This window comes from Pinus tabuliformis, chromosome 8, assembly GCF_031772625.1.
Source record: "Pinus tabuliformis cultivar Carrire ecotype Pingquan chromosome 8, CPIR1, whole genome shotgun sequence".
NCBI lineage: Eukaryota > Viridiplantae > Streptophyta > Pinopsida > Pinales > Pinaceae > Pinus > Pinus tabuliformis.
In genome coordinates this window covers 729,511,765-729,537,013 of record NC_142294.1, presented here as the reverse complement: position 1 = coordinate 729,537,013, position 25,249 = coordinate 729,511,765, and the positions used below count along the sequence as shown (strand labels likewise).

Sequence of the window (25,249 nt, the reverse complement as noted above, 5' to 3'; positions counted from 1 at the left end):
GCTGAAGTTGACTGGGTTTGACCGTGCTGTTTAGAGGAAGAATTTTGCCTTCTTTAACCAACGTTGACTTTTCTAGTTAGGGATTTTCTGCTGCAGTCATAAGTTATCAGATTTGTAATGTGTACTATCTCTCTCTCTACTGAACTATTGAAGAATATAAAAAGAATTGATCAAGGGTTTCCCCACATTGGGGTTTGTCCCTCGTTGGTGCCACATCTTGTGTCCTCTTGTCTTTGCTTGTCTTCTATTGTTTATGTTTATGTTTTATCCAATGTTCCACCAAGACTCCGGTGCGGGGAGACGCACAAGGGGGACGTGTGGGAGTACCCTCAAATTTTAGGGAAATTTTGGGGGTGCGGGGAGTCGTCGAGGTATATATATATATAAAATTCAAGTTCATATTCATTGTTCACTGTTCAATAATGAAAGCATAAAAATATTAAATAGACAATTGAAATTTGAATCATTGATCCATCCTCATCATTCATTTTGATACATACATCATTCATATGACATACTCAAGTGACAAGTCTCATTATTGAATTAATTATTATTCATACATACCATGAGATTCGAAAAACAAAAATAAAAATCAATAATAAAATATTCAAATACATTGATTGATATCATTCATTATTCAATGGTTCATCATTCTACAATCTACATTGATTTAAAAACTAAATTCATCATTCATCATTCTAGAATCTAAATTGAAAGCAAAACATACTAGTATATTTTCAAAGTTTGAACACTAAATTTATATAACTCAAAGTTTCAAAGTTCAAACTCAAAAATAGTTAAGAGTGAAATGGAAATGACTTTGGGTTGAAATGAAATGAGCTTTTAACTTTAAGGTTTAGGCTTTTAAGTTTTAGTTATTTAGTTTTAATTTTAATTTTTTTTTTAGACTTTTAAGTTTTAGTTATTTAGTTTTAATTTTAGTTAAAAAAAAATTAATGGTTTTGATTTTTGAATTTTTGATTTTTAATTTTTAATTTTTAAATCTTATTAGACAAATTTAAAGGGGGACGCCCAGGCGCACCCTTTTTGGGGAGTCTAGACTCCCACACTGAAGGGGGACGCCCAGAAGCACCCTTTTTGGGGAGTCTTGGGGAGTCTAGACTCCCACATTGGGGAAACGCACCCCCTTGCGTCTCCCCGAGACTCCCCAAAAAGGGTGCGTGGGGAAACGCACCCCCAAGAGACTCCCCGTCCCGAGTGCGTGGGGTGCGAGGGGTGCGCGCACCCGACCCTGGGGGACGCGTCCCTGTGGAACACTGGTTTTATCTACATTTTACTATCATGCTGATGTGATTGCTAAACTGGATATTGATATTGGGCTAATAAAGAAATTGAAGCAAATTGCTCTGAAGCATAGAACATACCAAAAATTAACAGACTTTCGACAACATCCCAAAGGAGGTTAATGTGGACGATGGAGCCACAACTTTAGAGTGCTTGGAAGTTGAACATCGGGTGATCCTGAGGGTGATTGTATTCATGGAGTAGAGATGCCATCCCTGCCCACTAGAAGGTTTCCAGATGCATGAGGTTTTCCTTTATCTTCACAACATCTAGTGTTACATGGGGGTTATGCAACTACTAGTTCCATGAACACTTCCACCCACCTAGTGTTACATGGGGGCTATGCAACTACTAGTTCCATGAACAGCGTTGTGTTGAAACGAGACCGGTTCGGTCAAGGGGGATTTAAAAAGATCTCGCACCAAAGATCTAAGACCTGTGAATGAGCAAGTTAGATCAATCTGAATGAGTGAGGCCACCAAGCTTAGGGGGAGAAAGGATGCCCAGTCGGCATCAGTAGGTATATGTTATTTTTCATTTTTTGGAAGTGCTACCAGAAACACACCTCCAGTAGCTGCCCTACATAACATGGACTTTCTCTGGCTTATCTGTCTGAAGGGTATCTATTCTGCCAGATTCATCTGGGACTTGCACATGACCTAATGCATTTTTAACATGTCATACAGACAAGCCAAACCACAAGCAAAAATTAATCCCTGGTGTACAAAATCAGCATTCCATCAACCTCACAAGTGACCAAGGCCCTGTTAGTAGTGAGTATATGTTATTTGTTACAGATAATGAACAAGTCTTAATACCCAAGAAGGTGATGCAGGTATTAAATCAACATTACAATTTGAGTGCAATAGCAGATACATGACAATCATTAAAGAAAACTTCACCTCAAACCCCAAAGTTCAGAAATTCAAGTCACTAGATACCATACGAAATGAGAAGAACTAAAAAGATTATTAGGAACAATAAAACACAGCAAGCGGAGAACTCAGGTATTATGCTCCGTATTCACAAGCAGAATAAAATAAACTGCAAGAGACAATAGAAAAAATTTCACTATGTCCACACAATGACAAAAACCAAGGGTAAAGCAAGTCTTTGAGTCTCATCATCCATGGCCCAGTTCAAAATTCAAACTGAAAAACATCTCAGAATTCATTGATATCAATGCCTAGTAAAGAAGCAAATACAACCAACCAATGAAAGGAAAAACTAGTGAAGGGAAGTCAAGGCTAGCACTACGAAAAAGAGAGAAAAGAATAAAACCTATTATTACACAAAGGAGCTTCATATATTCATAGATATACTCCAACCCCAAAAGGAGCTTCATACGTTCATAGAAATACTCAAACCCCAAAGGCCAATCACATTCTTGAAACAACTGGCAGAAAATGCAAATGGAAAGGAAGATAGTCAGCCATTAGATGTTATGAAGTATGGATAGAAGGAAAAGCATGGAGAGGACCAGAATTTTCAAGGCTCAAAGAGAAATCAAAAAATCAATCTAACGTGTTATATTTAAAGGTTTTGTAGAGTCCAATTTCAGATTTGACTGTAGAATGGCCACAGTAAACATCTACAACAGAAATTTCATTTGATGGCCTTATCTTTCAAAGTTTCAACCATGTTGGGTACATCTAGCATACAGTTAACAATTTTCTCTGCAGCTGGAATCTCAAAACACGCAAATGTTGATATTTCCTCATTAACCACTTGATGTACTCTCTCACAATAACCATGAAAGAATAAATATCTCCTCTATTGTGCACCTAAGCACATCTTCTTTAGTAGGTATTAGACTCTATATACATGAGTTACCTTGTGCATGAATTTGTAATAATGTTCTATATTTTTTTGGAAAAATAATTACCCCTGCCTTCCTTGAATTTCCCTCCTCTTCCCTGGGTTCGTGCATGGAAAGGGGTACTAACTGCCAGCAACAATGATGGTCGGTAACCCAACAAGAGTCAGTTAGTATGGATCCTGTGACCTCCTCAGGGATTATGCCTTAGTGGAAGGGGTCGATACAACTGAGATACCCCCTAGGGCTTTGTGATAATGTCTATTTGTAAAAATGACACTTTTATATAATAAGGGCCTGATGACTTTCTTAGTGACTGAAGTCTTAAGTTAGGGTTGTTTTAAGGGAATTTGCATCATTAAAGTTATAAAGAGGAATTCCCCTCCTCTCATACCATTGTATTTTATTGGAGAATTTTCCTCCATTGTTCGGATTTGCTGGGGCAATCCACCCTTGGGTGTGTACAAGCCCTATTTGTTTTTTTATTGTTTTTTATTGATATTGTTCCTTTTCTATTTCTATTGCAATGGTAGTTCCATCTGTTTATAGGATCATTGCAATTTGGTATCAAAAGTTTAATCAATTTTCACTCTCACTATGTATTTTCTTATTTTTTCCTCTACCAAAAAAAAAGAAAAAATACCCAAAGGATAAACCTCAGTATGTAACTAAGAGAGAGTTAATGAAGCTTAAAAAAAAAGAAAAAATACCCAAGGATAAACTTCAGTATGTAACTAAGACAGAGTTAATGAAGCTTAAAAAATTTTGCAAAAGAAATCAAGGAGAAAGTGGGACTGCAAGCTCTAAGCAAAGGACCAATGGATCATGGATAGTAGTTGTTAGCTCTGCTACAAGCTTCAACGTTTGAAGGTCAAATTCGGGTCTGGCGGTGTTGTTTGTGCTTAAAAAGGGGACTCGCGTCAGCCACCTTTTCTCACTCTCCTTCACTCTGCTTACGCTCACATAAGCCCCGCTATCTCTATTTTTCTTCTTAAAACCTCTTCATTCCCTGCTTTCCCTGTTCTCCTACAAAACTCAGCATAAACCCTTTTCCTTAAGCACCTACGAACCCACGCCCATATAACCCTCCGCCTTAACCGTAGCCGTTGATTGCTGCGCCTCGATCTAACGGTCTCCACCGTCTTTCCCGCTCGTTAACCCGTTACTTCTTCTCGTCGTCCAATCGTTCCAGCCGCACAATCCAACGTCATTCGCTTTCCTTGCTGCCGAAACTTACCCACGCTTTAACTCGCGGGGAAAGCGGTTTTCCGCCTGTCCCATCGGCCACGCATCAACCGATGAATGGGATCGCGCGGGTCTGTACGAATACCGCCCGACTCCGTAAGCAGTGCGGGGAATACCGCTTACCGCCTACTCGCCCGTTCCCTGCTCGCTATCGTCTGTGCACCTTTGTCGTCCGATTGCTGTCGGATCTGCCCGCCGCAATCCGACGGCTCACGTTTGTTGTTCCCGCTTCCTCCCGATATCCCCTGTAAACTGATCTCTGTCGTCCATCTACGAGATCCGACAGCTCATAATCACTCCGCCCGTTTCTTCCCAATACCTCCCGCCAAGCTATTCCCATCGTCCACCGGTTTCATCTGACGACCAATCTCGCTCTTCTGACCATATTTTCTACGCGCCATGAAGTCCACATTCCTTAACTGTTCTGCGCATACAAGGACGAAGATGGTCAGCTACCTATACCCAGCACAGTCACTCTTCAACCACCGCATTCAAGGGACAATATGGCCGAAGAAGGAAAGGACATGCCTCGAGCAGATTATAGCAATTATCAGTTATGGAATTTCTTCCATATTACACTCCACCTGCCCGAGAAGGACAGTAGAGCATCAGAGAACATCAAATTCATTCATTGTAGCAAGCAGACTGCACCAAAGACGCCATCCGAGAGTTAAGGTGGTTGGTGGTCCATTATGACCCCTCCACACATAACATAGCAGAACATTTTGTAAACAAAGTCCATATATTATTATATACCCAGAAGACAGGTGTGATGAGCGTTGATGGTGGTATTTTTGATGTAAGGTTCAACTTCTCGAGACTGTAACTACTGTGATACCTACAGCATCTGGTCTTCATTTTAAGCTAATACAAGCTTCTTTTGTTGTTAATTGCTCACTTTCCATTTCTACTCTGTTCTAGGCTGTGTCTGTTATGTATTTTTCATGTGCTCTTGATGTTTAGCATTAGAGGGGTTGTCATCCCACCTCTATGATAGAATCTAGTATGTATTATTGAATGTGCTATGCAGATTTCTGTTTACTTAGTGCCAGAGAGCTGTCATCCTGTCTGTGCATTAGGAAATAGATTTGCAGACCTCTTTACTGGTTGCAGCCGGCCATCACATGGTCTTGTGCATCTGCTGGTGTAGTCAGTATTCTCCATGTTCACCTAATCCTCAAACTGTGAGTAATTGGTGGTCTAAAGCCTTGTAGTCTGGGGGTGTTCGCCCATGTCTGGGGTTAAGCATAGTAGAAGTGGTTATCTGGCTTGAATATGCATCATTCCTTCCATTCATCCACCCATTTCCAAAATTTTTGTTAAGTTTGTAATGTTCCCGAGCATCTCCGAGATACAACCTAGGAGAGTTTCTTGGGGTGATAACATTAATTGGCGTCGTTACCGAGAGAGGAGATTGAAGCTCAGCTTCCCTGAGAGACGACACAATTCCAGATTTTGATGATAGACAAGGTCTGGGCACAATTCTGGTTGTAATTATCTATCTGGCGACTCTACTGGAGGAAGTCCATCCTTTGGCGACTCCACATTGCAGTTTTGGCTCAGTTTGTGAGGTATGCTCAGAGAAATCCTTAGAAATCGCCAGCTGACCCAGTGCCTGATCATGAGAAGATCGTTAAGCAGAAGAGAGCATCGTAGAAAGGAGCATCAGGACCAGGTAAGTCCTAGAAATCCCATGTATCTCTGCTAGTGAAAGTCACCTTCAGAGATTCATAAAGTTCCTTAGTCATTCATTTCCCTTTCGGATTTCAATCCAAAGAAGGCCTCCCATACAGTCCATCATATTCCTCTGTTTTTGTCATCCATTTCATTGCTTCATAACACTCAATCTCCCAGTATCCTTTCATATACCCCAGTCATGGCAGGTCAGCAAGCTCTTACAAAGATAGAAAGAATCGTTGTTGCTAGGTATGGACCCTTGGTCTTGCCTGTCCCTTTGAATGCCATGCCTGCAGGAGATTATCAAGAATATATGCCTAAGTTTACTGGTACAGAAGGAGTAACAGCTGAAGAGCACCTTGAGTCCTTTTATAGCTATGTTGATAACCTGGATATCAATGAAGAGGATGTGTGGATGAGGGTTTTTGTCCAAAGCCTAGATGGGGAGGCTAGAAAATGGTTCAGAGAATTACCCCCTAGGTCTATTGCAGACATTGAGGCCCTAGATGATGTGTTCCTAAAGCACTGGGGAATAAGAAAGATCTGCTCTTTTATTATACTGAATTTGGGAACTTGCAGAGAGAAGATGGTGAGCTGCTATCTGATTTCAACAAGAGATTCAACCATATGTACAGCAGAATACCATGTGAAATAAAGCCTACCCCTACTTCTGCTATGATTACTTATGCCAATGCCTTCGATTCTCAATTCTGCCTATTGTTAAGAGAAAGAAGATGTGCTTCTTTGGCTGATATGCAAGATGCAGCCTTTGAAGTAGAAGCAAACATCATTGCTGCAGAAAAACTCGAAGGTGATGCTGAAAAGAGAAGACGGGGAGGTGAGTCCTCATCATCCTCAAATCTTAAGATCGATATATTGGCCAGGATGATAGAGGCATTGGCCTCTGAAGTTTCCAGACTAGAAGCTGAGCAGTATTCTGAGGTAGCAGGAGCTCCTTGTGCCTTTTCTCTTCCAAGTCCAGATCTATATAGAGGAGCAAAGGAACAGTTGCAGATTTTGCAAAGAAACAAAGATGCAAACGAAGACAAAAGGGTGAAGACCCTTTTTCAGAGTATAGTCATGGAAGAAGAGCGTTTTGAAGAAGAGGATGAGGTACATGGTTTGGAAGATAAGGGCAGTGCCCCTTTCCTAACCAGAGCTGCCTATGAAGAAGCATTATCCAAAGGCATTGCTCATCAGTTTGTTGTACCTGCAGAACAACAAGCTCATCAGCAGAAGCAAGTAGCAGCAGATCCCTTCATCCTCGAAGAGTCTGAGCTCGAAACCAACTCATCTTCACATGACTATGCAGATATGCAAATTGACCAGATTGCTATTATCCCCAGACCAGTGATCAAAAAGGGAGAAGAAAGCTCCCCATCATCTTATGCTTCTCTGACTGTTCCAGTGACAATCCCTCATAGTTGCCCACTAGGCACTGAGGTAGGCCATAACTCAATGCCCAAGGCTGATACTGATCATCTCAGTCTTGATATTCTGATGCCTGCCCAGGTGGCCTCCACACAGACTAAAAAGGCAGCTGGTCAGATGACAGAGGAAGAAGGTGTACAGTTGTGGGACTCCTCTTTGGATGAGGACTGTTCTAAGAAAGATGCAGGAGCAGATGATGTCTCTGTGTCCCCAGCACAAGAATACATTGGTTCATCATTCATATTAGTTGTGCAGACCACAAATGACACAGAGAAATACACAGCAACCATTGTTATTCCGCAGGTGTACAAAGGCTCCCATGAAAAACATCCGAGGATGGGGATGAAATTTGATCCATATCTACCAAATAAGGTCAAATGTCCTAAACTCTTTGAGGTAGAGGATCAAATAAACCCAATTTTGCAGATCTATGATGAACCAACCGAGAGGAGGAGAAACAATTTTGATGGCCCAGCAGATGGCCAGTTTTTGAAGATTTATGTCATTTAAGGTTCTCAAGCCTTAATGATTGTAAGCATTTTCTTTTACAGGTTTTAGCATAGACTTAATTAGACTCCATGCCCAATGGAATACTAGGCAATGTTTTTAAGCTTGTTTTGTATGAAGGCATTGGTCTGCAGTTCTTGAGACCTCACAAGGAGGATCTCATCCCTAGAAGGAGCTAGTGTTAGCTCTGCTACAAGCTTCAACGTTTGAAGGTCAAATTCGGGTCTGGCGGTGTTGTTTGTGCTTAAAAAGGGGACTCGCGTCAGCCACCTTTTCTCACTCTCCTTCACTCTGCTTACGCTCGCATAAGCCCCGCTATCTCTGTTTTTCTTCTTAAAACCTCTTCATTCCCCGCTTTCCCTGTTCTCCTACAAAACTCAGCATAAACCCTTTTCCTTAAGCCCCGGGCGCTTAACCTATGAACCCGCGCCCATATAACACTCCGCCTTAACCATAGCCGTTGATTGCCGCGCCTCGATCTAACGGTCTCCGTCGTCTTCCCCGCTCGTTAACCCGTTACCTCTTCTCGCCGTCTGATCGTTCCAGCAGCACGATCCAACGTCATTCGCTTTCCCCGCTGCCGAAACTTACCCACGCTTTAACCCGCGAGGAAAGCGGTTTTCCGCTTGTCCCATCTGCCACGCATCAACCGATGAATGGGATCGCACAGGTCTGTACGAATACCGCCCGACCCCGTAAGCGGTGCGGGGAATACCGCTTACCGCCTACTCGCTCGTTCCCCGCTCGCTATCGTCCGTGCACCTTTGTCGTCCGATTGCCGTCGGATCTGCCCGCCCGCGATCCAACGGCTCACGTTTGTTGTTCCCGCTTCCTCCCGATATCCCCTGTAAACCGATCTCCGCCGTCCATCTGCGAGATCCGACGGCTCATAATCACTCTGCCCGTTTCTTCCCGATACCTCCCGCCAAGCTGTACCCATCGTCCACCGGTTTCATCCGATGGCCAATCTCGCTCTTTTGACCATATCTTCTACCCGCCATGAAGTCCACGTTCCTTAACTGCTCTGCGCATACAAGGACGAAGGTGGCCAACTACCTGTACCCAGCACAGTCACTCTTCAACCACCGCATTCAAGGGACAATATGGCCGAAGAAGGAAAGGACATGCCTCGAGCAGATTATAGCAATTATCAGTTATGGAATTTTTTCCATATTACACTCCACCTGCCCGAGAAGGACAGCAGAGCATCAGAGAACATCAAATTCATTCATTGTAGCAGGCAAACTGTACCAAAGACGCCATCAGAGAGTTAAGGTGGTTGGTGGTCCATTATGACCCCTCCATGCATAACATAACAGAACATTTTGTAAACAAACTCCATATATACCCAGAAGACAGGTGTGATGAGGGTTGATGGTGGTAGTTTTGATGTAGGGTTCAACTTCTGGAGACTGTAACTACTGTGATACCTGCAGCGTCTGGTCTTCATTTTAAGCTAATACAAGCTTCTTTTGCTGTTAATTGATCACTTTCCATTTCTACTCTGTTCTAGGTTGTGCCTGTTATGTATTTTTCATGTGCTCTTGATGTTTAGCATTATAGGGGTTGTCATCCCACCTCTGTGTTAGAATCTAGTATGTATCATTGAATGTGCTATGCAGGTTTCTGTTTACTTAGTGCCAGAGAGCTGTCATCCTGTCTGTGCATTAGGAAATAGATTTGCAGACCTCTTTACTGGTTGCAGTCGGCCATCACATGGTCTTGTGCATTTGCTGGTGTCGTCAATATTCTCCATGTTCACCTAATCCTCAAACTGTGAGTAATTGGTGGTCTAAAGCCTTGTAGTCTGGAGGTGTTCACCCATGTCTGGGGTTAAGCATAGTAGAAATGGTTATCTGGCTTGAATATGCATCATTCCTTCCATTCATCCACCCATTTCCAACATTTTTGTTGAGTTTGTAATGTTCCCGAGCATCTCCAAGATACAACCTATGAGAGTTTCTTGGGGTGATAACAGTAGTCTTCATTCCATAATCACGAGGGCTTTGAGAAGGAAGATGAGGAGCTAAACTCTTTTGGACTAAAACACAACACTTCTACAAGATCATCGGGAACACAGAACCATCACAGACCAGGTGTCAACCTTCAAATAAGGATCCCATAATAAGACTTGTCACTTTGGTGTGCGGAAGTTGAAGTGCATACATGGCTAAACAAGGTCAAGCTGGCATTCAAGGTGAAACAATGTCTTACCAAGAGGATAAGTTGAATGTGGCACTACTATTTCAGTTAAGGAGATTTATACTTGGGTGAGAGATGGATTGCTAAAATAAGAACCCAAGAGGGGATTTTAGCGATTTTGCAGATGCATTGATTCAGATAGCAGGCCATAACTGAGATGGTCCTTGTGATGTTCAAGGCATGCATTTTTTCCAGAAGGACTTTATGTTTGAAAAATACATTGAGAATTTCCAAGTCGTCGAGTCTAAGGACAAAATATCAGTGGATCTAGTGCAAGACATCTATATTTCAAAACATAGAAATCTAGAATAGGGTAAAAACGTTTTAGCCTGACTCTTTTGAAACAGCCATTATTATATCTTAAAGAACATAAAGTCATGTTGAAGCTATTAAGAGAAAAATACCTGGTTATACTAAAAGGGGTTACACATATGATAGGAGGGTCAAGGAAGAGGGGAAATATGAAATGCTATAGATCCAAGCCCTTGGCCACCACCCAAAATTTTAATCCCCCACTATTAATATTCTCTATCATAAATGCTCTCAACCAAGGTTTACAATTCATTTTTGTAATACTCAAAAACATTTTATGATCAAATACCTATACCAACTAACCCTAAATATGAGCTTACAAAGGATACCCTTCCTGAAGAACCAAATAATACTTCTGTTCCACAAGCCAAACCCCCTCCACTAGTGGAAACAGAAGAACCCTCAGTCTCCCTTCTGACAATCACTCGGTTGAGTACACTGGATTGTTAGAATTTTCACCTCTTAAGGCCATTGATCTGCCTCATAAAAGTTTCAGCCCCAGTGTTGAATCTGATTTCACTAGAAACCTCTGTCAAGAATTCAAATCTGCAACAACAAAATTGTTGTAGGAAAACTCCAAGAGTGTAGACACTACACATAGTAAGTTAAATCATTTCAGAAGCTGCCAGGGTTAGATCTTACAAAAGATTAGATCTGAAAAATACATTTGCTCAGCACTAGCCCAACATCAATCAAATCTGAAAATATAATTAAAGCATGTTAAATCAGCACAGCATCAGCCTAACTATTAATTACATCAATGTAATAAATCAACATATAGAACACCTAGAAATCAAATCTGCATGCAAAATTGGGGCAGCAAACACATATATCCCTATTATACATGAAGATTATTACATTACAATGAATCAACTTCTCCCGCACTGGACATGCAAAATCCAAACCAGCAAATCAGTTTCTCCCAACCTTATAATGCAAAACCAACAACTTCTCTCAAACTCATAAACCAAAACCAAAAACCCTGGCAATTACATCTCTGACATTACTCTTCTCTAGCTCTCATCAACTAAGCTAATAATGTACTAAAGTGATGTGCTTCTCCTTCATTTTATAAAGTAAGAAAAAACTGAATTACAAGGTAAAACCCTAACTTTAGCCTAGGTCCACAAATGGAGAATTGGTCAACAAGTGGAGCATTCCACATGTGCCAACTTCCAAGTATGTAGGCACTTGCCCACAAGTGCCAACTCATCCACTCCACATATTCTTATGCAACCACAAGTGCCAAGTCATCCACTCCACATATTCTAATTTCTTATGCACCCACAAGTGCCAATGCATTCACTCCACATTTTTATGCAACAATTGTGCCCTCCTCATCCAAGTGAGGAAATAGATGAAAAGTGGACTATGAAGAAAAACACCCTAGTAAGACTCTCCCACTAATGTGCCCACTCGCAACATGAGTCAAATGCTCTTCGAGCAACAAGTTAACTAGCACTCCCTCCTTGTGAGACAAGCATTTTCCATCACACCAAGATACTCTCTTAGCATCTCAAAATTGCTGTCTACCAAGGCTTTCATCAAAATGTTGGTTACCTATGCAACTATAAAGGAATTTAAATCAAGACCATTGTTCCTTCTAAACTTTAAAATCTCTTCAAAATCTTCAAGGTTTACTTCCCTTGTTCAAGGAAGTCTTCATTAGCAATTGCCGCTTGAATGTCATTCATGTCAAACTCATTTTTTTCTCAAACCACAACATGAACTATTCAAAACTTCCTGCAATGATCATAGTTCTAAAACCCAGCCCGATCTGAACCAGAACCAGTCAAACCGGTTGGTTGGACAGGGCCAGGTATCAACCAGCCAATATCTTGGACCAGTCGGCTGACTTGTACCAGTTTGGTACCAAACCAGTACAAATCATCCCAAACCAATTGGTCCCATCTTGAACTGACTGAGAAAGTTAGGTCACACAGACTTGAAATGGGCTTATAGGCTGGTTTTTATATAATAAAGGGAAAATCCCTCCCTAAACCCTCACACTTTGCTCTAAAGAGAACCCTCCCCCTCCTATTTTCCTCACAAATCTCATTGTGAGATTTTTTGAGCATATGTGACCTTCCTAAGTTCTGCTACAGCACTGATTTTTTCAGCAATAGTCTAGCAGCAGCAAGCTTGGAGTTGGTTTGGCATCTTGGAGCTGGTTTGGAATTGTCTGGTGGAACTGGCATTTTTTGGAGGAGGCTACAGCTTAGGCCCATCTTTTCATCCCCGGGTATGTTTTCCCTCTTCTGAAATTACAAATCTGAATGATGTCCCTGTTTGTTTTCTTTTTTCTCTTTCAATTAAAACCTGCCCCTCTTTGTTCTTAAATTTAAGATAGGGTTTGCATTGTAATTTGTTGCATGTTTTTTCTTCAATTTGCAAATTTCTTTCTATTTAAATTCCATCATCCATGGCCCCAAGAGCCAAAGACGCTGGATGGACCCATTGCCATGTTATTGAGAACCAGATGATTTGCAATAATTGCCAGCACTCAATCGAGGGGGGTATTCATATGTTGAAACAACACTTGGCTCATGTAAGAGACTAAGTAATCCCATGTGGTGCACCAAAGGAAGTGATTGCCCATATTACAGCAGAAATGCTTAAACAATTTGAAATTTTTGAAGAGGAGAAGGCTCGGGAAAAGGCAATAAAAGATGTTGCAAGGAAGAGGCAACTTTTACTGATGAGAACATGTAGTGGTGGTTTTGAACTCAAAGACTCTCCTAGTGATTTTGAACTTAAAGACTCTCCCTCTATCCCTTCCACCAATGTCCATGACCTCTTCCGTTACATTCCTCCCCCTCCTGAGTCTCACAGTCAACCTAAAAATATGAACATTAAGAGCTATTTCACACCTTCCCCAGTTCTGCCTCTACTAGTGCCTCTCTATCTCAAGCAAATCTAACTCAACCCACTGTAGATACCCATTGGAAGAAGCTATGCAAAGAAGTTGCTTCTGAATACATTACTAGATGTTGGTATGATGCAGATATCCCTTTCAAAGCCACCCACTCACCTTATTACCAAGCTATGTGGGAATCCGTTATTGCTACAAGAAAAGGCTTCAAAGGCCCTACTATGCATGACTTGAAGGGATCTCTTTTGCAAAAAGAGATTTTTTCCATAGATGAATATTCGAAGCAGTTTAGAGTCATAGATCAAAACAGGTTGTTCCATTATTTCGGATGGATTGACTGATGGAAAAAACCATACTATTATAAATTTCCTTGTCTCTTGCCTTCAAGGAACCATGTTTTTGAAATCAGTTGATGCATCAAATAAGTTGAAAGATGCAAACCTCTTATTTGAGTTTTTGGATGAAATGGTTAGGACTGTGAGAGAGCAAAATGTTGTTAAGTTCAAACTATGTTCTTGCTGGAAAGGTGCTAGAATCCAAACATGGTACCATATTGTGGACCCCATATGCTGCATGTTGGATAGACCTCATGCTTGCTTGAGGACACAGGCAAAGTGGAATAGGTAAAGAACACTATAGAGCATGCCAAGTATATCACAAAATACATCTACAACCACGCATGGGTATTGAAACCAATGAGGAACAACATTGAGTGCAAGGAATTTGTTAGGCCTGCCATTATGAGATTTACAACTCACTTCCTCGCATTGCAATCTCTCATTTCCCAAACACAGAACTTGCAGAAATTGCTTTCTAGTGATGATTGGAATATATCTCTGTGGGCTCATAGAGAAGATGGAAAAGACACCAAAAATAAAGTTTTTGACAAGACTTTTTGGAAAAAAGCATCAAAGATTGTGAAAATTGGCGAGACCCTTGTTAAGGTGATAAGGAATCCTTCCCTTGGTTAAAATATTTCAGATGATGATATGATCATATAATTAATTCTATGAAAAGAATTTATCCTTCAATTTTGTATCATGATAGTGCACTTGAAAAGGTGCAATCTTACAAGCACTTCGGCACTAATTTCAACTGCCATTTGAACTAGAACCACAGTGTCAAGAAGAGAATCATTGGTGGTTGGAATGCTTATTACAATCTTGAATACACATGTAGAAATGTTATACTCTAAGATAGGGTAAACGAAAATATTCATTTCCAACACTTTAGTTATCCAAATGATTCTTTGCGATTATGAAGTTTGGGCTTGCAGCAACTCTCATCAAAATTGGAATAAAATTGGGCAAATCCAAAACGACTTCATAAACTATAATTTTAAAATTAAATGCAATACTTCTTATCTCTTTCTGTTGATTGAAGTTGGATCTGCATAAGTGGAATCTGAAAACATGATTTGATATTTATATTAAAAGCACAGATTGCTCAAGTTGAGCAAAGATAGGCTCCATGTTAGTGCTTCTAGTATGAGCAATAACCACCATAGGATTAAAAGAGGTTGGGCTAAAGATTTTAAGGCTTTCGTTTAACTAATGGGACATAAAAGAAAGCAATCAAACTAGTAATATATTGACAATTAAATCTTACATCCCTATAAATTTTAAAACTAAGACATGGAATCCGAATGACAAGGAAATCATTAATAAGAGTAAAGTGAAAGACTACAAGTACAAAGATTTTATAGATCATACTCTGATGGATCAAAAACTATTTTTCAAGCATTTTGAGCTTAAAATAACAAAATGAATATTGCCAAAATCGAAACCATTGCTCATGACATTCACTGAGAAATTGGTCATTGGACTAACCCAAAAACACATTGGGATGAAAAAATTTTAAAAATCGTGATATAAAGGAGGTTGAGGATGAACATGATTTCCTATTAACTTGCCCTACCCTTAATATACAAGATATAATTTTAGCCATTTTCATAACTTAATTACTCCTTACTTAAGAAAACCATAATCATCTTTGTACTTTCATTTCCACCAAGTTTAAACATAGAAATGGCATTCTAAGGATATTTAGTATAATTAAATTTATTTGTCTAAGAGACCTTATTTAAGTTATTTGTCTTAGGGGGGCAGTAAACAGCATCATCATCATTAGGGCCTAATGACTTTACTAGTGGCTTTAAATCTTAAGTTGGTGTTTTGTTGACCCAAGGGGTTTAGCTCAAACAATTGTTGCCAAGATGATGGGCATTTGGCTAGTTTTGTGCAGGGAAGTGCCTAGTTTAAATTCCCCTAGGCAAGGCACACTAGTCTATGTCGATAGGTTTACTAGGGATGCCATCCACTAATGTGGGAAAGTATCTTTTGGATTAGTTTCATCAATTGTTGCCAGGATTTTGGGCATTTGGCTAGTTTCATGTTTGCAAGTGCCTAGTTTGAATCCCCCTGGGTGAGGCAAACTAGTACATGCCAACAGGTCTATTAGGAATGCCATCTACGAGTTTGGGAAAACATCTCTTGGGCTTCTCTACAAGGTTTTCCTTCAAAAAAATAGAAAAGGTAGTGTTTTGGTAGGATTTCTGCACTATTACTGTTATAAATAGGGGTTTCACCCTCTATTATGTGTTCAATATCATTATATCAATACAATCAACTAGTTACTAGTGTTTATTGAAGCCTTCCTCTATCACTCGGATTTGCAAGTGCAATCCACCCTCGGGCATGCATGTGTCCCATTGTTTGTTAGGTTATTTTCTATTACTATTGTTCGTTTTCTATTTTTGTTGTAGTGGTAGCCATTTGATTACAAGACCACTGCATCCTCTAGCACATGATCAAACCACTATTTCTTCTATTTGGTTATGTTCCCCCTCTTGTAATGTTATTCAGTTTTCAAGTAAATCTTTCACAAATGTAAAAAGCAATGTGTGGCACAAAGTCAACAATAAATGCCATTTCATAAGTGCAATTTCATGTTTGATCCAATGGCCATCGTAAAAGATACTTACCACCAATACTTTTTGCAGCATCTTTCAGGCTTCCTGCAAAATACCGCTGAAGAACTGGCAAACTGATACTTTTCTCTACTTTACCTCGCCTCTTTTCCAGTCCCCTCCTTGTATTCATATTCTCCTGACCAGGAAAGGAAGAAGCACCTTCTCCCAGTGATTGAACTGCAACATTGTTATTATCAATTTGTGCAGAATTGGTCTGATGCTGCTTTTGGTCAAATACAGCCAATTTATCATGAGACAGCTGTTGTTTCTGACAATTGATAGCAGAAGATGATATTGCTACAGGTTGTTGCATTATTTGTCTTTGACTTCTATCACCTCCATCAGAAAGTTGCAGAGTTTGCTGCATTGGACCTTGTTGTTTCCATTCTAGGCCTTGAATATGGCCTATCCTTGGATAAGTTCCCACCTCTTGAAATTCATTTGAAATATTTGGACACTCTCCACTCAGAATCTCAACTTGGGGATTGACTCTTCCATTTGCAAACCCTTCTGTAATGTCTAGAAACTTTTCGTCCTGTAGCTCCGTGTCTGATACCGTACGTAAACTCTGGCATACACTCTGCATAGTGGTCGATAAGGAATCCAGCATCAAATGTTGCTCTCTAATGTCTTTGCAATCAACAGGCAGAAAGAACTCCAAGATGTAGTCATTGGTCCCAGAGTAGATACTCCTTAAGCGAATGCCAACAGCAGCCTTCAAGCCAAACATGCGTGCATAGTGCACCAATGGATACTCCGTCTTACTGAAAGTTAATACATCGCCTGAAAAATATGGTTGATTGGACGCATATGCCCTTCCAGGAACACCTTGCCCTTTTAAAAGATGTTGCTCAGAGCATGCCTCTTGAAATCCCCGCATGTTAGAATCAGTCATATAGAATGCCTCGCGTATTGCAGACATGCAAACTTGCCCACCAGAATGCAAATCATTATCCATACAGCTTCCCTTACTGCTCCTGCCACCAGCAACAATGCTACGATGTCTGCATGGCACCCAGGTCTGAGCTAACGGTAAGTTGTGTGTCTCACAAACTGCCTTCAATACCTCTAAAATCTCAGGTAGAACAGCTTGACGGTTTTCAATAGGTATCTGTTAAAGAAAAATTAAACATATATTATCAGAGGAAACCATTTTCTAGGAGAGGAATCTTTTGTGAGGTAAAACCAGACTCAATAAAATTATAGTAGAGCATTCACAGGCTCTTTACCTGCACCTTTGGGCACTCAAAAACTTCGGAACTCCTCAAATTAACAGCCTGAGACACCATTCTTCGAAATATCATTCATAAATTCTAAAATATAATTCGTTGTCTACACCATCATGAATCATTCATCCATAGCATGTCCACTTCAAGACTACAGTTGTAACAATGTAGTGTCCACTAATATTTGAATCTTTTTTGCACTCTATAGACATTATTCCATGTAACCATAAATTGGATCTAAGGTACATGCTGCTTGTGTTCCATAAGTTTTAAAAACTACAAAGTTAAGTTCATACGGACCAAGCTACTGGCTACTAGCATACATGCATGACAAAAGGCCTGCTTGAAGAAACATGCAAGAAAATGATGGAAATGAAAGATTGTTCTTACACATAGAAATTCAAAGTTAAAGGGCATACCTGAAGTAAGGCCTGCTTGAAGAAACATGCAAGAAAATGATGGAAATGAAAGATTGTTCTTACACATAGAAATTCAAAGTTAAAGGGCATACCTGAAGTGCTTTGCAAACTTGTTCAAACTCGGCTGCATAATGGACCTTCTGGGTGGCCATGACGAGCTCCACAACACCAACACAAGACAGATTTTCTGACTCAAACACAGGAAGAGCAAGAGAACCACGGATATTGTAGTTTCGGGCATGGAATATACGCGGGTATTCGTTGCTGCTATAATACTGCACATCTGGTGTCCATTCAGGAAATTTCTTCACGAAAACTCGGCCTGGAAGTCCAAGCCACACATCAGAATCCTCCTCGGCAGAGAAATAATAATCCAAGGATACAGTCCTAAAGTGCGTGATCTTATCACTGCGAGGATCCAGGACAAAGGGCTGCCCAGAGGTAGTAAGCACATACTTATTTCCACTCTTAATTGGTACCCAAACCTGTGCCAGGAGAGTCTGTCCGGTAGACTCCTTTATACACCTCAGTGCCCGCATCATCCTTTCCTTGAGAAGAGACGACTCATCAGAGTTATTCAAATTTTTCCAACTTACATCAACTGCTAATTCCGACTTTCTCTTTGCAAATTCGCTAGCCCCAATTACCGAGACCAGTTCTGCAGTGGAGGGTTCCTTTGGGGCATTACAAGACAGCACAAAAGAGTTTTCTGGCATCTCTGGTTTCCGACCTCGTCCACAGTCTGGTCCTCTCATCAGGCTTGGGTTAGAGCTTGTGTTTCTATGCTGACCATCGTCCAATCTGAGAAACTGGCCTTGATGAGAGGAAGAAGCATCAGCCCCGCTAATTTCATTGTATATCCATGGCCCCATCATTGGCTGTGGTTCAAAGGCCTGTTCCTCCTTTACTGTGCTCTTCTGCCCCTCTTTGACTTTGTTCTCAGGATTCTGATCTCGGATAGGTTCAAGGTCATCTGCAACAGAAGAACCAGAGGAAAACGGGGAAAACGAAAAAAATGGTAAATTCAAGAGGGAAGCCGAGGACCTGGGAGACAATTCTGCAAATTCCATCTCCGCACAATCTTCCATCCATGACACTCCTGCCACTGGGTCTGCAAAGGAGTCCAACTCCATTATTTCAGAAAGAACACCCTCATCCATGGCTGGAAGCTTGGTGCCCGGTGCTAAAGATCCTTGAAGAGAAGAATCCATAGAACTGAATATGGCCATACCGACTCCACTGCCCAAAAGCCCGAGAAATCCAAGCGTGTGCTTTTTCCAGAGCACAGTTGACAATTTTCTGATAATAGAGCTTCTGAGATTCAACAATACCCACCTGAAAAAACAGCCCAAGATATACCTAGGGCTAGAATCCCTCCCTTCTGATTGTCTGTCAATGACGACTACAGAGATTAATACCCACTCACCTCAGTCGATAATTTTCTAATTATACTCATAGAAATTCAACAAAACCCGCCTGAAGAACAAAACACCCAGAATCTTTTTCGCTTCTAATTCCAGAGCCTAGTTGAGGCATTCCATTAATGACAACTGCAGAGATTGATTAATACCCACCTCAACTGAGAATTTTGACCGTTACATACATTCAAAAATACCCAACTAAAATACACAGCCTGGAGCATGCCTTGCTTGTTATTCCAGAGCCCACTTGCTCCATTAAGTTAATGACAAATACAAAAATTAACACTCGTCTCATAATTATCCCCCACAGGCCTCCCAGAAGCCCAAACCCACCTGTAACTTCACAGAAGCACCATGATGACGTGCTGCTTCTCTCTAGTCTGATTTCAGAGTCAAGCATTCTCATTGAAAAAGACCGATACTCACCATCATTGCTCGTTGGCTAGAAGGGGGCAAGAGGGAGCCCACTTCCTCCTTTGCTTTGAGCTCGTCCAAACAAAATCTGGTACTCTGCTTCAACTTAACAAAGTCAATCCGAGATCGGAGTAATGGATGGCTTTCCTCGATTCCCCGAGTATCAATATAATATATAACAGTGGCAGAAACTCATGATCAATATAATATATAACAGTAGCAGAAACTGATTAGAATAAAAGAAACACAGCTTTCATCCCAGTTACAATAACAGTGCCCATAGTAGGCCTTGGACCTATGAAGGCAGCGACATGTTACCCCTTTGCGCAAATATAAAAAGAGAAACTGGATCGCAAAATGAAACGTACGCTTCCCGGACCAGGTACTTCTATCAACAATTTGCTGCCCCCCAATTCAATGAATTTGGAATGTTTTCAATCCAACTGTCAACAGCGAACACTTCTTTTAACAAATCTACTGTCCCCACTTCCTATTACTCTTAAATAAGCTACTGCCCCCACTTCAATGGATTGTGAATGTTTTTTCATTCAACAGTCCACAGTTTTCCAGATGAGAATCAGATTTGAAAAGTACATTTGGGGTCAAAAGTCTTAAACTGTGGGAACAATCCACTTGGATGTTTGGCTGACAACATAGAATGCGGTATAGTTTAACGAGGATGTTTAGCTGACAACATAGAATGCTGTATAGTTTAACGAGGTTATAATTTTGTTCAAATTTTTGGAAGATTTTTAAAAAAATTGGCAGAAATTCTCAGATATTCTAATTACAATTCTCAAATTTCAAACTTTTATACTTAACAAAATTTTTGATAAACCTGTGACAAAATTGCAAAATTATAAAATCGTTAGAGAACCTCAAATAGAATGATTAAGTTCACAAAAATAGAATCACAGTATTAAGGTGAGGTGATACATGGTGATGTACTTAACAGTTTGGCTGTTTCTTCCATAGCTTTTGGAATCTAGCTTGACAATCGATGCATAGATACATGGTGAGATCTAGCTTGACAATCGATGCATAGATACATGGTGAGGTAGTTGAGTTTGGCAGTTTCTTCCAAAGTGTTTGCGATTTTGCTTGGAAATTAATGCACAGAGGTCCTGTTGTTATTGGAGAGGAAGTCGTATTTACGGGGGAAAACCGTGGTCCTGTTGTTATTGAGAGGAAGTCGTATTTACTGGGGAAAACAGTTGTTATGGGAGAGGATGTTGTATTTACTGGGAAAATAATGGTCATACGGCATATTTTTTATTTTTTAATTATGTAGTGAATCGGTAACTCGCAGACTTAGAGAGGAAATCGTAACGAAATCGTATTTACTAGAGAAAACATTGGTCATATTGCTCTGTGATATTTATTTTTTTAATCATCTGGTGAATGAGTAATGTCAGATCTAATCTAAGGAAGACCCAGGATTAATTCTCGTTGTGGTGAATTGGTCACGGCCAGAGCTAATCTAACGAAGACCCGGGATCAATTCTCTTAGCTGCCCACTATAACACCAAATTCAATTCCGAATAAGGGGAATCTACTCAATGTCATTTGAACCCTCACCCAACCGCCTCACCACACATCACTGTGTATAATGTTATGTCATGTCATAGGGGAATCTACTCAATGTCATTTGAACCCTCACCCAACCGCCTCACCACACATCACTGTGTATAATGTTATGTCATGTCATATTTACGGGGAAGGGAGGTAATCAATGGTAAGTTATGTTTTTAACAATTTTATTAGTCCATTTATTGGGCTAAGTTATTGGAGTTGTTTTTGGTGTCAGAATCGGGTAGAAAAAATTGTGGTGAAATTTTGATTTGTGTTATTTGCGTATATCAAATTTGTAATTTCAATAAATTCTTGCCTGATTTTAGAGAAATTAAACGGAAAAATCCACCTGAAAATATTCCAAAAAGTTTCACTAAAGACAACTCTGAAGTTATTTATGTGGTTATTTGTGTTTTAACATTTTATTAATTAATTTATTAGGTTAAGTTAAATAATAGCTTTATGATATAAAAAAGTTTTTGTTAATTAATAATGGGGTTTCGTTAAGATTTAAAATTTGATTTATTTGTTTAATGTATTTGTAGATAAACTTGTGTGGTTATTTGTATTTTTAACATAAGTGGACTTATTGCATAGGGAAGTTTTGTTAATCAATTGGGTTTCCTTAAGATTTAAAATTTGACTTATTTGTTTAATGTATTTATAGATAAGCTTGTGTAATTATTTATATTTTTAACATTTTTTCGTTAATATTTAAATTTGACTTATTTGTTTAAAGTATTTATAGATAAGATTGTGTGGTTATTTATGTTTTTAACATTTTTATTCCTTACCTAATTGGGTAAGGTCAAATAGTGGACTTATTATATAGGAAAGTTTTTGTTACACAATAGTGGTGTTTCCTTAAAATTTAAAATTTGACTTATTTGTTTAAAGTATTTATAGATAAGATTGTGTGGTTATTTATGTTTTTAACATTTTTATTAGTTACCTAATTGGGTTAGGTCAAATAGTGGACTTATTATATAGGAAAGTTTTTGTTACACAATTGTGGTGTTTCCTTAAAATTTAAAATTTAACTTATTTGTTTAACTTATTTATAGATAATTGTATTAAATTCAAATTTATAAGAATATTTTTTTATATTCAGTGTCAAATTTCTTTAAAACAAGTTTATATTTTTTTAATATAAAAATAAATAAGTAAATAAAAATATTATTATTATATGTATTTTAATTTTGATTTAATTTTATTAAAAATAAAAGTTTATGGTACAAAATTATAGGTTGGGAATTTAATTTTATATTTATTCAATTTTAATTTTTAAAAAATTTATTTATTAAATATAAATTTTTAAATATTATTATTATTTATTTATATTTTTTATTAATAAAAAATTAATTGAAAATTATTATTTCTAAATATATTTTAAATCAATATTATCATTAAATTTAGTTATAAATATTTAATGATGCAAGGTATTTACATTCTAAATCTAATACTAAGACCGTCTTAATGGGTCGAGCTCTAAAGGCTCTCGTAGCAGTAAGGGTTTCGCCTTAGCCGGTCACCCCCTCCTTTGTTGTGCAGAATTCCTCCCGACCTATTGTTGTGCGGATCTCACAACCCTCAGAATAATGGTGATTTCTTGTGATTTAATGGAGAAGACAACCACTCTTGATGGAATGGCACCTAGTTCTGCAAGTTCTTCTTCTCACGTAGCTCAAGCCAAGGTTTCTTACAATGCCATGTTGAAATTTGGATTTGTTCTTCCAATAGTTCAAGAAGCTCTTGCTTTTAATGTTTCCTTGGGGAATGAAGCCTTGAGAAGTGCATAATATTTTTCAGATATAGGTTTTCGCTTGGGTGATTGATCTTCATAAGTGGATTTCTGATTCGTGGAAACCTCTGTTGTCTCAACATTTGAATATTTACCCCTCTGGCTAGAGGTTTTTTTGTTTTAATCTTTGATAATCTTGAGGATAAGAAGATTATTTGTGAATCTGGGCCCTGGTTCTGGGGTAGTGTTGGTCTCTTCATGCAGCCCTACTCTCCTTCTTTTGATATGGTTTCAACATCAATCTCCTCCGCTCTAGTTTAGGTAAGGCTCTCAAACCTTCCCTTGCATCTTTAGAATCTCTCTTCATTAACTTCTATTGGAAATGCAATAGGGAAATTTCATTGTCGTAATTCAAAAACTGAGCATTTTCTTAACCCCACTTATGCTTGAATATGCATGGAGATTGATTTTAATAAAGGTTTTCCTACTGAGATAAACCTAAGAACTCCAGATTATGTATGGGTTCAAAAGTTTGATTACGAAAATGTTTCATTCTGATGTCAAGTGTGTTATGAAACAAGGCATGTAACCAAAAATTGCCCCAAGAAAATACAGAATAATCGAGTCCAGAAAAGTAGCCAGAGGCCCAAATGGTGGGAATGTGTTCAAAGAGAACATTATACAGTATACAAGGAAGAAGATATCCAAGATAAGGAGGAAGTAAAAGATAGTCAAGAAGAAGTGCATGTCAAAGAGGATCCACTGGATTCAGACATAGGAGGCCCATGTTCAACAAACCCTTGTGAATATTGGATCCTCCTTGGAATTCTCTCGAAACAAGACTGGAAAAGAAACTTCTTGGGTTGATCAAGTAGATGAGGAAGAACCTTTAAAAAATGACATGTTGCAGGCAACAAAGATCACTCACAAAAGGGTGACTCCTTGGATTTGGGAGAAAACACATGTTGGATCCAAGTTGGGAACAAGGCCAAAAACATTTTGCCAAGGAAAACGAGAAGTCACTCAAAGTCAAATCAACAAGCAATAAGAAATGGAATGTAAATGTATTTGGATTTTGGGAGTATTTTTTAAAATCTTTACCTGGAAAGGGAATACATTGTTTGTATTATGGAGCACTTGTTTGAGAATTTGGATTAAACCAGTGTGCTCAATCTCAAACCTACAAGGGATATTGGCAACTCTAAAGAAATGTAACGGTTATGGGTCAAGTCCCAGACCTATTTTTTAATATAAACCTTAATATGTTTCCTTTAAAAAAAAATTACATTCTAAATCAATTATCATAATTATGTTGAATGAATACTTTTAAAAATTATACTTAAAATATAATTTAAATGTAATTATTTACATGTTAATTGAGATTATCTTAAATGGTTGAGTAGAATGGTTGATATCTTTTCTACCTAAATTCAAATCCTTACTAGTAAAATGATAAAATTTATATTATAATTTTATTAAATTATAACAAAAAAAATAAAAATTGTGTAAGGTAAGGTAGAGCCTCGTTTTCTATTTATATAAAAGCAAACTGAAACCACATACACTTAATAGGTGGCCTCAACTTGCCCATTGGGAAACCAAGTCTGTTGGCCACCTGTGCATATTGTAAGCCATCCAAAAACGATAAGTTATCAGTCTTTCTTCCCAAGTAATATATACATAACTATTTAAAAACCAGTCTATAGTCTTAGATCCCATAAGCATGCATGAAAAAGAAAGCTAACTGCTAAAAACTAAATCCTAAGGTCATTGAACTCATCTATTCTTTGAGGTCTTCCAGTTCTAACTCCACTGTTGCTGGATCTTCAGCTGAATCTCCAGGTGCTTGTGTCATTTCAATAATACATGGAATGTGTCGTTGTATATGGTCCAGTCTTATGTCTTTCTTGCAGAGTTGGAACTAGATTGTTTGCAGGTCCTTTTTATAGTCTGGCATGTCTCTAACTATCAAAGCCATCCCCATGGACACTTGTTCCATTGCTTTTCCTACCAGTCTTTTCATGAGCCAGTACAGATGCAGGGTCTGTTTGAATTGGGATAGTCTCCCTTTGGTGTTCCTAGGATCTGAGATGTGGTCTTTCCATTCCACCATTTCTT

The 25,249-nt window shown here is 39.0% G+C and overlaps 1 protein-coding gene across 2 annotated transcripts in view; it reads right to left on the bottom strand.

Moving 5' to 3' along the window:
* The window catches only part of LOC149237653 (protein NLP6-like), a 42,659-nt gene extending 22,267 nt beyond the window's left edge, over positions 1 to 20,392 (bottom strand). The window contains exons 1-3 of one of the 2 annotated variants that reach the window (XM_089372739.1): positions 18,076 to 20,383; positions 17,568 to 17,615; positions 16,351 to 17,449 (exon numbers count right to left, since the gene is read on the bottom strand). In XM_089372739.1, the coding sequence (XP_089228865.1) occupies positions 16,351 to 17,449; positions 17,568 to 17,615; positions 18,076 to 19,212 (2,284 nt within the window). In that variant the 5' untranslated portion in view covers positions 19,213 to 20,383. Of the gene's footprint in view, positions 1 to 16,350; positions 17,450 to 17,567; positions 17,616 to 18,075 lie in introns of both variants that reach the window. The other variant, XM_089372740.1, reaches the window with a different exon arrangement.
* Between the last annotated feature and the right edge of the window lie 4,857 nt (positions 20,393 to 25,249).